The following is a 12541-nucleotide window of genomic DNA, read 5'->3' on the forward strand; positions in this document are numbered from 1 at the left end:
AATAGTCTTATTTCAGAATTCTTGGGGCACCTGAAACAGCAGTGTGAGGGGAAGTGACAGCTTCGTAGCATTGCCACCCAAATAAAGTGGAAGAAATGAAATACGGATAGGAACAAAAATTCACGCATTAGAACACAGACGTGTGGTAATATCCACAAAGACAGATGTTGGTAATTAAAAAGAGTAATAAATAAAACAGACAAATTCCCCGGCAAGATTAATTTTAAAAAATAAGGGGGGGAGTTAGCTGGGTGGCTCAGTCGGTTAAGCATCCGACCCTTGATCTCAGCTCAGGTCTCCATCTAAGGGTAATGAGTTCAAGCCCCACGTTGGGCATGGAGCCTGCTTAAAATAGAATAAAAGAGGTGCAGGCCGCCGCCGCCATCGCACCACAGCCCAGCCACCGTCGCCGTCGCTCGTCGTCTTGCGCAGGGCAGCCCGGGTTCTGGTGTCTGGCGGCGAATTAAATAGCCACCATGTCAAGCAAAAAGGCAAAGACCAAGACCACCAAGAAGCGCCCCCAGCGCGCAACATCCAATGTATTCGCCATGTTTGACCAGTCGCAGATTCAGGAGTTCAAAGAGGCCTTCAACGTGATTGATCAGAACAGAGATGGTTTCATTGACAAGGGGGATTTGCATGATATGCTTGCTTCTCTAGGGAAGAATCCAACCAATGCATACCTTGAGGTCATGATGAATGAGGCTCCGGGGCCCATAAATTTCACCATGTTCTTCACAATGTTTGGTGAGAAGTTAAATGGCACAGATCCAGAAGATGTCATCAGAAACGCTTTTGCTTGCTTTGATGAAGAAGCACCTGGCACCATCCAGGAAGATTACTTGAGAGAGCTGCTGACAACCTTGGGAGATCGGTTTACAGACGAGGAAGTGGATGAGCTGAACAGAGAAGCGCCTGTCGACAAAAAGGGAAATTGCAATTATATTGAGTTCACGCGCATCCTTAAACATGGAGCAAAAGACAAAGATGATTGAAAGAACTTTAGCTGAAACCTTCCAGTTGCTTTGCCTTACTCCGTTTTATTTCCCAGACACTTTCCCCCACCCTCATAGACCTGTTGCATGCAACTTAGTTTCACAGCTTGGCCTCTTTTTTTGATGTATTTATTCTAGACCTTTCTGCCACTTAGCACTTGTATAATCAAACTGCAAATGGGGTTGAGGTTGTAAATTGTGCTGAAAAAGAGATTGGGAATAAAAATCAACAAATGTGAAAGCCCAGGAAAATACATCCGGTATTTCTGGTTTTGCTGGATTTTTACACTTTTATATAATAAAAACACTATTTTGAAATAAAAAAATAGAATAAAATAAAACATAAAGAGGAAAGGCACAGACACTGTGAGAAATGAAACACAGTAACATAACTGCCAAGATTGCTGGTGGAGTAAGAGGCTGTGTTTGATCAACTCTGTGCTTACAAACCTGAAAACTTAAAGTAGATAAATTCAGAAAGAAAACTTAGCAGAGCCAACCAGAGAACAATAGAAAACCCCCAAATAGGGATAGTGCTATAATCATTAAAGGCATTGAGTCAGGACTTAAAAATCCTCCCCACCCCACAATCCACCCAGAGGGCTTTGCCGGCAAATTCTAACACCACTCAGGAAAACAATTCCACCTTTATACAGACTCCTTCAGAGGGCAGGAAAATGGGGAGTGTCCCTCCTGGTTTTATGAGACGGGCACAACCTTAACACCAAAACCAGACAGGACGTACAGTGTGAGAACAGACCTGCCAGGCCACCCCCACTTACAAGTACAAATGCAAAAAGCAAAGAAACAATTGCAAATCCAAAATGAAGATTATACAAATGATATGGCACATCATGAGGAACTTGGTTCACAGGGAGCAGGTCCTTAGAAGACCTATTCGTGTACCATATTACAGACCGAAAGAGAAAAGTCATGCTGTCGTCTTAATAGAGACAGAAACTGGTTCCAGCCATTCATTGCAAAAGTCTTAGCAAACTTGGAGTGCTGAGGAGCTTCCGTGACCTGATAAAGGGCTTCTCGAAGGAAGAAAGCCTGAAAGTGGTAAATGCTAATGTTTTAATGTAAAATGTTGAAAACGGATCCTGAAGACAGAGACACTGACTATGCACACTCGTTCTTTACGTTGGGACTGGTGGTCCCACCCAGCACAGTGAGACAGGAAAAGGAAGGAAAAGGTGTAAGGACTGGGACAAATTAGGCCATCATCATTTGCAAGTGTTATGATCACATACAGAGACTATCCAAAAACTTACCCGAGTAACTCTCTTATAATTAAGAGGTATTAGAATTCTAAGAATAAATAATTTGCGTGAATTTTAATTATTAGACTTGAGAGTTTAATAAGATTGTGGGCTGCCAGAATCAGCGCATAAAATTAAATGTTTTCTGCATACAATAAACGAATAACAATGAAATTTTAGAAATATACCAGTCCCGGGGCCTGGGTGGCTCATTTGGTTAAGCGTCTGCCTTCGGCTCAGGTCATGATCCCAGGGTCCTGGGATCGAGCGCTGCGTCGGGCTCCCTGCTCAGCGGGGAGTCTGCTTCTCCCTCTGCTGCTCCCCCTGCTTGTGCTTTCTCTCTCTGTCAAAGAAACAAAATCTTAAAACACACCCACACACACATACACGTCAGTCCCTAGAAATAGATTTTACAGTTGTATGAATGAATCCCTTATGGAAATAAAGGATAAAATAAAAAAGATTTTCACTGAAACCTTTCGCTTAAATCTTCACTTAAATTTCCTCTCATTTCTTTTTCTTGCACTTAAATTTTCACTGAAATCTTTCACTTGAAATCACTCACTTAAAGAAGGACTTAAGTGAATGGAGAGATGTCCTGTGATTTTGGTTTTTTGGAAGACTGGCTGTTAACAGTGGTGTTAACTTCAAATTGATCTGAGATTTGGTGCAATTCTGATCAAAATACCAACCAGGTTTTTTTTTTATTATTATTAGTTTTAAAGATTTTACTTATTTACCTGACAGCACAAGCAGGGGGAGCGGCCGGCAGAGGGAGAGGGAGAAGCAGGCTCCCCACCGTGCATGGACCCTGATGCAGAGCTCCATCCCAGGACCCTGAGATCATGACCTGAGCCAAAGGCAGATGCTTAACCGACCAAGCCACCCAGGCGCCCCCCAGCAAAGTTTTAAATTTTTTTTTTTAACTTGGCAAGATGATTTTAAAATGATTATGGAAGAGCAAGGGGCTGGAAATAGCCACAATACTCCCGAGGAACAAGACCAAGGTATCAGGTACCAGATAGTTCTTCTTAGTTCTAGTATCTGTGAGGATAATCCAGAAAGCACAGGGATGGAAACAAAGGGGTCAGTGGATCAGAACGGAGAGCCCAGGAATGAATCTGTGAAGCCGTGGCTTCTGGTGGAGGCTCCAGTGTGACTTGTTCGGGTAGGAAAGCCTGAGATCGAATCTGCATTTTATGCCATATGCAAAAATCAATTGCTGATGGAGCAAATATGTGACCACGCAGGGCAAACTGTAAACCTGTTAGATTTGCTAAAGAGGAAGACGGTTGAGGTGTCGGGAAGGCTTTTCTGAATGTCAGGAAAAGCACAAATTAGAAGGGAAAACACTGACAGGTTGCACCCCGTTCAGTTTAAGAACGTCTCTGCTCGTCCAAAGCTACTTTAAGGAGAGTGAAAAGAAAAGCCGCAAATTGGGAGGTAAATTCTTCTCTTTTGTAAGCTAAGTAAAACAGTATTCACGGCGGGGGTAAGAAACTCTCAAAGCAGGAAGAGAAAGATAAACACCCAAAGGAAGGCAGAGAAAGATTGGGACACGCACACGATAGGGGAGGAATCACGGGAGGGATCACGGAAGACCCACAAGCAAATGACAAGAGGCACAGCCTCATTAAGGAGCAACGAGATGCAAATCAAAACAGCCAGGCGGGGGCGCCTGGGTGGCTCAGTCGTTAGGCGTCTGCCTTCGGCTCAGGTCCTGATCCCAGGGTCCTGGGATGGAGCCCTGCATCGAGCTCCCTGCTCAGCACTCCCCCTGCTTGTGTTCCCTCTCTGTCAAATAAATAATAATCTTAAAAAAAAAAAAAAAAAAAAGGCGGGTGACCTTGCACTCCCACCAGATTGGCACGCGCGGAAAAGTGAGCAGGAAGCATTAGTGAGGTGAGGGGGCAGTTGCTGGAGCCGGACTTGTGTGCTCGCAGCATACATAAGGCAAGACTGCGCAGAGACCACCCTGGGGTCACTCGGCGGAGGGGAGGGAGCCCCGAGCTGAGGTCCTCACGGGTACAAGTGCGCCCGGGCAGGAGAAGAAAGAGCAGCACCACAAAACGCCAAGCCAGTGCCTTCGGCAGACTGATCAGCTGTGGTTCCTCCCCAGCTAGAGTGGAAGGTTCTAGGGCGGTTAAAGGGAACAGGTTTCAGCTGCGCATCAACGCGGGTGAACTCTTCCCAAAGGTGGAGTGAACAAAGCCAGCCGCCCAGAACGTGTACGGTGTTTCCGTTTGTGTAACGTGATGAAAGTAGGCACAGCTGATGGATAGGGTGTCTCAAGGTACCTCTACAGGGTAAAACCCGAGGAAAGATAAAGGGAAGGGCGAACACAAAAGTCATGAAGATCGGGGTGACTGGTGCCATGGAGGGGGGAGGCACTTTTGCTCCCTGAAAGGCAGCAGTGGCTTTTAAACATCGGCTGTGACCGTCCTCAAAGAAAGGCGAGGCATGGCTCACTTGTGTACGCACTTAGCGGCAGTAACGCCCGCATCCACACGTGACAGATGAAAGGTCCACACAACGGGAGCGACACCTTCCGTTAGGTGCGCTCAGCTGTTTCTGTTTCACCCTTTTAAAAAAGGCCAGTTGTGACCCCCTAAACAATGATCATTTGTCACTCACTGTTTGAAAACGGCATTTGTCGATGGGTCCTCTTCACGTTGTCCTCTGTTCTGTTCGCCTTCTGTCAAAAGCAGAAACCACTCAAAGCAGGTGGGGCCAGGGCGCGGCCGGGGCAGCGGGTGCCTGCGCAGGGCTCGCTCTGCGGACGAGGCCAGTGGACTCTGGGGAGGCGGGCTTGAACGTAGCTCAGGGAGCTCCGTGCAAGACCACGTGTGGCAGGCACTTGGGAAAGTTCGCGGCTGCGTGCCGTCTGGTACCCTCCCAGCAGGCCGGGCCCTGTGCAGCCCCAGGGTGGGAATCCCAAAGGCCCGGCCTTCAGCTTGGCCCAGCTTTGCTGGCCTGGGACAGCACCCTTAGGGTGGCCGCCTGTCCTGACGTGGGGCCGACCCGGGTGTGACTCACGTGGCCCAGTGCCCTTTCCTTTCTCACCCCAGCTTTCCGGAACTTTCTGAGGACGTAGCTGAGCCTACCCTGCCTTCCTATAGGTGCCAAGCCAGCTGCCTCCGTGGACCCGTGGGGCGTGCCCACTGGCAGCAGCACACACTCCGGGCCCAAGGGCTCAGACCCCTGGGCGGCCCCGCAACAGGCTGCCCCCAGTGCCGGGAAAACAGCGGATGCCTGGGCCGCAGCCTCGGCCACCAAGCCCGTCTCGTCCTCTGGTGAGACCTCGCTCTGCCCAGGCTCTGAGAGCCCCTTTGGCTGCACTGCTCTTCCTTCCCCTGGCTCCTCTGCATGGGACCTGTGGGTTTGTCTGCACTTGCCACCCTTGTCACCTGCAGCCTTTGTCCCCAGTCGTCCAGTGCCCCTCTCTGTGCCACAAGCCCACTGTGAATGCTGAGATCACAGGCCTTCTGGGCCCCTGCACCTCCGCCCAGAGGGAGCTTCCCAAGGGGGCCTGGGCACGCTACGCTCTAGGCACTCCTTCCAGTAGCTTCCTACAGGCACTATCCAGGTCTCTAAACCCGGCTCAGAAGTCCGCCCCTCCCCCACCCCACGTGAGCCCCTCCTTCAGTTTGGGGTGGGGCTGGTGGGAGCAGTGGCAGGCTCATGCCCCCACGCCAGGTTCGGGGAGGCCAGGATCCTTGACCCGGCCCCCTGCTAGACCACCAGGTGACCCCGAGCTGCCATCTGGCTCTCAGCTCTCCCCCAGGAGCAGGGGTAGAGATCCCTTCCCTGCCTTCGGCCAGCACCCCCCAAGGTTGTAGACCGGGAAGCAGAATCGAAGGCGTGATGCACCCGCAGTCACCAGCCTCTTGTGTTCCCCCAGGGGCCTTTGATCTCTTCAGTAATTTGAATGGCACAATTAAAGATGACTTTTCTGAATTTGACAACCTCCGGACTTCAAAAAAAACAGGTATGTGAATGTGGTCGTGGTTTCCATAACGTTCTGTGCATTTGACCATTCCAGTTATGGCAGAAATAATCGGCTTTCAAAACCTCTCAACTTCATGCATTTTCTTTGTGTTTTGATCTTGGGAGCTTGTAAGTGGCTAGCTGCAGGAATTCACACATCAGCAGTGAAAAGTCATGGGGTTGAGATTTTCTTTCACCCTCTCCCGGTGTTGGGCGCATGCTTCCTGTCTCATTCACCTCTGTGTCTTGGCCCTGCCCCCAGGCCCCTCGTGGTTGCCGGCACAAGCCCCCCGCCCTGGCCTCCCCAGCCCAGCCTGGGCCCCCGCCGCACCATCTGAACCACTGTCTCCATATGCCTTCCTCCCCCACTCCCCACGGTGCCCCTTTTCCAGACAGTCCCAGCTGTGGGCCTGGACAGGGTGTCTCTGCCCCCACTTGATCACCCCAGGCTGTGGCTCCCACCCAGCTCCTGTCAGAGCCCTGGCCCAGTGCCCCCAAGATGGCAGGGCTTCAGGGTGGGGTATAGAGAGACTGGGCTGGGGGAGGGGGTGGAGGCCAGAGGCTGGGGACGGAGCCAGGGCCCCACACCCCCCACCACATAGAGCAGCTTCTCTCCTTTCTTGTTCCTCTCTCTGCTTCTCCCTGTGCCCGCCCCCCCATCTGCATCTGCCCCCCACCCCCTCCCCCTCACCTCCTCCCACCGCTTCCCCCAGCGGCAGCCACAGGCCCGGCTGGCCCCCCTGTCTAAGGTACGAGCAGCCTGGCACACCTGACCACCCCTTGGCCCCCTCTCAGCTCAGGGGACCAGAGGCAACTTAGAACGCACTGCTGCTTGGGGTCTTTCCTTTGCTGCGTTAAAGAAACAAAATTCCATGCATCTCCCCTCCAGGGCAGAGTGCAAGCTAACAGTCCTTGCTCACGCGTGTGTGCCTCAGCGAGAAGGCAGTGTGGCCTTGTTACGTGGACAATCCTTCTGTACACCTGCAAATGATTTACCTCCAATTCTAGAGCTGTTTCCATTGTAGAATATTTGGAAAAGTTTATGGAAGAAAACGGAACTCCTCTGTAATCCTCCCTACTTCAGCCGCTGTTTCCTTCCAGCATTTTTTCTGAGCTCTGTTTACACGGTCTTTTTGTTGTTGTTGTTCAGCTCATACTGTCAGAAAGCACTGAATCCTGCAACCCACCCCCCCACCCCCCGTAGAATAACGGATTGAAAGCATTTTCTCGTGATGTTAAAAATTCTTTAGAAAATAGTCCATAGCTATGGAATACCTTGTATTGCTCAGCAGTCACGGATTTGAACTTTACTCTAGGGGAGTGCGCTTTTGGTTGACTGCAGGTTTTGCCGAAGTAAATAACGCTGTGGTGAACATTCTTGTGCTTGAGTCCCCGTTGCCATCTCGCATTATTTCCTGAGACTAGATCCCTAGAAATGGGAATCCCGAGTGGAGAGTATGACCATTTTTAAAAACCTTTAACCCCCCTGCCACGCTGGCTGAATTTTTAAAAAAATAATTTTTCTTCTCTGTCAAGAAATTCATGTCCCTTGTAGAAAATTGACAGGGAAAACACACGAGAAACAGCCACTGCCCATGGCTAGCCCACAGCCCCAAATATCATCTTAATGTTTCTGGAGGATCCTGCCGTACGCTCTGTTTTCCAGCTTCTGCTTCTCCGTGACGTGACACGGCCCTCTTGTCGGGAGCTCTCCTTTCCCTGCACTCTGGCTTTGGTTACACGACTGGGGGTTCTGTAAGCCGCCCCGTGGCTGACTGTCCCTGGCCGGGTCTGTTGCAAGCACCGCTGCAGCGAACATCCCCGTCTTCTGCGTGGCCCTGCAGGTGTCCCCCGGAACGTCTGTGTCTCGCGCGGGTTGGCCCCCCCCCCGCCCCCCCGTCCTCACCGGGCCCCTGTGTGTCCTTGTCTTGTAGCTGAGGCCGTGACCTCGCCACCGTCCCAAAACAACGAAACTACAAGCCCCGACCCCTTTGAGTGCCAGCCCCTGACCGCCGCCTCAAGCAAGCCCAGCAGTGCCCGGAAAACACCCGAGTCCTTCCTGGGCCCCAACGCGGCCCTGGTCAACCTGGACTCGCTGGTGACCAGGCCAGCCCCGCCGGCCCAGTCCCTCAACCCTTTCTTGGCACCAGGTATGCTCCCTGTCCTTGACTGCCCTTGCTGACTGGCTTTGGGGCCGGCCTCTGGCCCTGACCTCTCCTCGGGCCTCTTGGGGTTCCTCCTGCCTTACGCGGGAGGCATGCCCGGCATTCCTGGGCCTCTCCAGGGCCTTGGGGGGGCGGGGCGCGGAAGCCGATGTGTGCTTGGGGGGATGGGTGGGAACCAGCTCCTCTCAGCTCTCACTGGAGACCGCTGAGCAGAAGCTGCCCCGGACCTGGTGCCCTTGGCCAGGGAGACCCTCCAGCGGGCTCCACTTCTCGGTCAGCTGGGGAAGGGCAGTGGCCGGGTGAGGAAGAGCCTGGGTTTGCTGCCCAACATTTCCCTTTCGGGGGGGCCATCTTCCAGGGGCCCACAGACCCTCCGTGTAGTCATTCGAGGTGCCAGATCCTGTCTTTCCGGGGCTGGGAACTCCGCCTGGGAACTCCCGTCCCCTGTATGCATTCTCCCTGATGCCAGGCTCTGTCTAAAGGCCTGTTCTGCACCTTCAAAGGCTCTGTGTGGGCTGCAGGACAAGCCCCCAGGCCTTGCTTTAGAGTCCGGGGCCGCTGGGGCCGTGCGCTCAGACCCTCCGGGGCGCCGAGCTCCTCACGCCTGCACCCTGTGCTCCCCCTGCCCGGAGCGCCCTCTCTCCTCTTTTCCAGTGGGAGATCGGTCACCCTCAGCATCCAGCCCAGACAACCCTCTCCTCCTGGGGAGTGTCCCCCACCCCGATTGTCCAGCAAGGCCGTGGGCTCCCCAAGGGCCGGGATGTGTCACATTCAGGGCGTTCAGACTGAGACCCTCCCTAAGACAGCGGAATCTGCAGCCCAGGGCCATAGCCTCTCAGAGGCCCCTGCCAGAGAAGGACCCCAGGACTTAGAAGAGCTGAGGGTGGGGTCCTTAGGGCAGAGGTGGGATATGGAGTGCCTGGGTCCTACCCACCCCCATGGTCCTGAGATGGGCAAGGATGGGGTTGCTCCTCGCTCCCTGGGTGGAGCTGGATCCGAACCCAGTGTCTCAGCCAGGCTGCCTTTCCTGCCCAGTGCCCCGCCATCTGGCCTTCGGGGTGGGGTGGGGTGGGGCTCCTGGTACCTCTGAGTTGGCTCAGCTCTGGCGGGGCTGATCTGCAGGGGTACGAGAGGGGCAGGTGCGGGGCCGCCCGGCTGTGCCCTCAGCAGGGCCTGCCCCCGCCCCGGGTGGGATGGAGTGCGGGCAGCGTCTCCTGGTGGTGACTGGGGGCGCCCCGCAGCGGGCAGCCCTTGTGCTCAAGGGCTGGGCTGCTTTGGAGCCTCCGTGCTGCCAGCTCGCGGGTGTTTTGGCAGAGTATCAGCACAGGTTTTTGCTAAAAGCTCGGGGAAAAGGTTTGATGATGTGTGATAAATTCGGGAAACGATGGATAAGACAGAGCTGCATCCGCTTCTTGACTGCAGGGCTTCTCAGAGCCTTTATTACACCAGCCCTTGGGTCCCAGGGTCCAGGGTGGAGACAGGCAGTCAAGCCGCACGCTGAGGTTCCCAGCTCCCCCTTTGCGCCCCGGACACCTGTGGTCCTGAGCTCGGCAAACCGAATAGGGGAGCGGCCCCAGGTGTTTGCTGCTGAGGGAGTCCTGGGGTGCCGGCTGGGAGTAGGCACGGTCCCGGCACTGCCCGAGTCAGGCTTTGTGACTCCAGACGAGTCGCTTGGCTCCGAGTGGCCTTCGTGTCCCCAACCAGAGGCCAGAGCTGCAGCCGGTGGACGCGCGGGCCGTGCGGGGCGTGCGTTGGCTGGCGCCCGGGCCCTGCAGAGCAGCCGGCCCCTGGGAAGCACCCCGGCCCGAGCCCAGAGGGGCAGACGCCGGAGCACATGTGCTGCCGGTCACCACCACCTCCCGCCCTTGGGCTTGGGGACGGCCGTTGTTCTGACTCTACCACTGCCTCTCTCCCCCAGGTGCAGCCGCCGCCTCTGCCCCGGTCAACCCCTTCCAGGTGAACCAGCCCCAGCCGCTGACGCTGAACCAGCTGCGGGGGAGCCCAGTCCTGGGGACCAGCACGTCCTTTGGGTCTAGCCCAGGTGTGGAGCCCATGGCTGTGGCCTCCATGACCTCCACGGCCCCACACCTGGCCCTGGGGGCCAGTGGTTCCTCCCTGACGCCACTGGGCCCCGCCTCGATGAACATGGTGGGCAGCGTGGGCATTCCCCCCTCTGCAGCTCAGGCCGCCGGCACAACCAACCCTTTCCTTCTCTAGTGCCCGGGCCTGGGACCCACCACAGAGCGAATGCCCAGAGCCTCTGTGCCTGAGGACGCCGAGCAGGGACTCTCGATTGTGGACTGGTGTCCAAGAGTGGGGGTGGGGGGTGGGGGGGGTGTTAGGGCTTCCCGGTCCCGGCTTCCTGATAAAAGGGTTGTCTTCCCAGCCCCGACCCTCAGACTCGAGCGGCGGCAGGCCTGCTAGACGTCAGACACAGCACGTGGGTCTCCGCGCCTTCCGAGGCCGCCCGCCCGCTGCCCGTGGGAGGGGCCCGACCCGGGCCTGGTCGCCTCTCCGCTTCCTCCCGAGCGCAGAGGTCCTGGTTCTGTAGATTGGCTCGCTCTCTGGGGCCTGGGATGAGGCGGGAGGCCTCAGCCTGAGGGCCTCTGGGACGCTGCCTGGCCCAGGGCCTTGGGATGGCCGCCGCGTCTTTGCCCCCTCCCCCCCCCGGCCCCCAGCCCCAGCGACACCCCCAGGCGGTCCCAGGTGTGGACAGAATGAAGCACTGACTTCATGAGACGCTGATCTTTTCGGGGAAGTGGTTGTGCATATTTTGTTTTTCTTTGACTCGTGTGTGAGTTCAAAGTAAACACACCACCGTGGAACAACTCTTGAATTAAATCCACTAGAGCAAGCTTTAAACTAATCTGAGCATAACCCTGCCACTTGGCTGTATGCTTGTATACGTTTGCACATAATTTGTTTAGTACAGTTTCATATTTGAGTTTGCAGAATTATCTGATAGTCTTTTTTTGGCTAATATTTTTATAACGTGGTTCTTATTTAACTGTCTAGTTTTGATAGAATTTACCAGGTCTGGCTGAATTAAGATATTGGCACGTGTCATGTGAGTGGTTTAAACCCTCTTATTTATGGTTTAACTCAAAGAAAATTTAAATAGGAAGAGACAAAAAAAATGCCTTATAAAAAAAAACTAAAGCGAATTCTTTATAGGGAAAAACATGGGAATTTGATTACATAGGAAAGATGATGTTTATTTAAAAAAAAAAAAACCTGCAACAACAACAAAAACCCAGCCTCCAGTTGCCTTTTCCTTTCTTTTACTCCCTTTTTTGGTGACTTACCAAACGGGTTGACCTGCAGCCTTTTGGGCTAGATTCAGAGAGAGGCTATTTTTCTTACTGCTCCACCAACATCAAGTTAAAGAAAAAAAAAAGAAAATCTTAACGGATGAATGTGACCCACCGGTTTTTATCAGCCAATTCCCTTTTGTAACTGAAGGCATGCACGGATCAACGAGGACTTCCGCTTCCAGTGGAAATCTGAAACGGAAGAGGCATCTTGAAACTTGTGTGTCTGTGATCTCCTCTGTCTTAATCCGCACTCAGGGTAAGGATGGGGATGGCGTGGAGACGGCATCTGGGGGCTCCCCAGGGACGGCCTCCAGGCCGAGACGGGTGAGCGGCCAGGGCTGGCCCCGACCCACCCGCCTGCTGACTCCAGACACACACTGCAGACTTCAAAATAATCACCTCTTGTTTTGGAGAGGCAGGGAAAAAAAAAAAAAAAAAGTCATTCTCACATGGATTTTTAACAAACAGGCCCTAATATTACCTCTCTCTCCCAACTTTCTCCTCTCCTCTCGCCCCACCCACCACTAGAAGGAAAGTATGAATTCACGAAAGACCAGAAAAGACGCGAATCTCCCCAGGGAAGGGAACCCCACCCCCCACCCCCACCCCCCCATCCTGCGTCCGGTCAGGTCACCTTGCCTGGTGGGCGCCCCAGTCTTGCTTTCCACTGTGGACTTCTCCCCCCTCCCCAGCCCCCCTCCCCCAGACTCCCAAGGGCAGCCGACCCCCTGCTGTTCCTCCCCCCCCCCTCCCCTCGCCCAGCTCCCGGAGGAAACCTGCCCTGCCCTGGAGGGGAGCAGGCAGCGTTGAGAACAGCC

At 54.0% G+C, this 12541-nt stretch overlaps 1 protein-coding gene and 1 pseudogene across 7 annotated transcripts in view; both read left to right on the forward strand.

The window, feature by feature from the left end:
* The window catches only part of EPN2 (epsin 2), an 81479-nt gene extending 69139 nt beyond the window's left edge, over positions 1-12340 (forward strand). For 6 of the 7 annotated variants that reach the window (XM_028089568.2, XM_028089573.2, XM_028089571.2 and 3 more), the window contains 4 exons: positions 5377-5550; positions 6159-6245; positions 8179-8394; positions 10328-12340. In XM_028089568.2, coding sequence (XP_027945369.1) covers positions 5377-5550; positions 6159-6245; positions 8179-8394; positions 10328-10626 — 776 coding nt within the window. In that variant the 3' untranslated portion in view covers positions 10627-12340. The remainder of the gene's footprint in view (positions 1-5376; positions 5551-6158; positions 6246-8178; positions 8395-10327) is intronic. The other variant, XM_028089574.2, reaches the window with a different exon arrangement.
* LOC148163331 (myosin regulatory light chain 12B pseudogene) lies at positions 13-5361 on the forward strand (annotated as a pseudogene).
* Positions 12341-12541: the final 201 nt, after the last annotated feature.

The sequence above is a fragment of the Eumetopias jubatus genome, unplaced genomic scaffold (assembly GCF_037043125.1).
Source record: "Eumetopias jubatus isolate StellerSeaLion01/CBP00866 unplaced genomic scaffold, mEumJub1_p1.0 scaffold_10, whole genome shotgun sequence".
Classification (NCBI taxonomy): domain Eukaryota; kingdom Metazoa; phylum Chordata; class Mammalia; order Carnivora; family Otariidae; genus Eumetopias; species Eumetopias jubatus.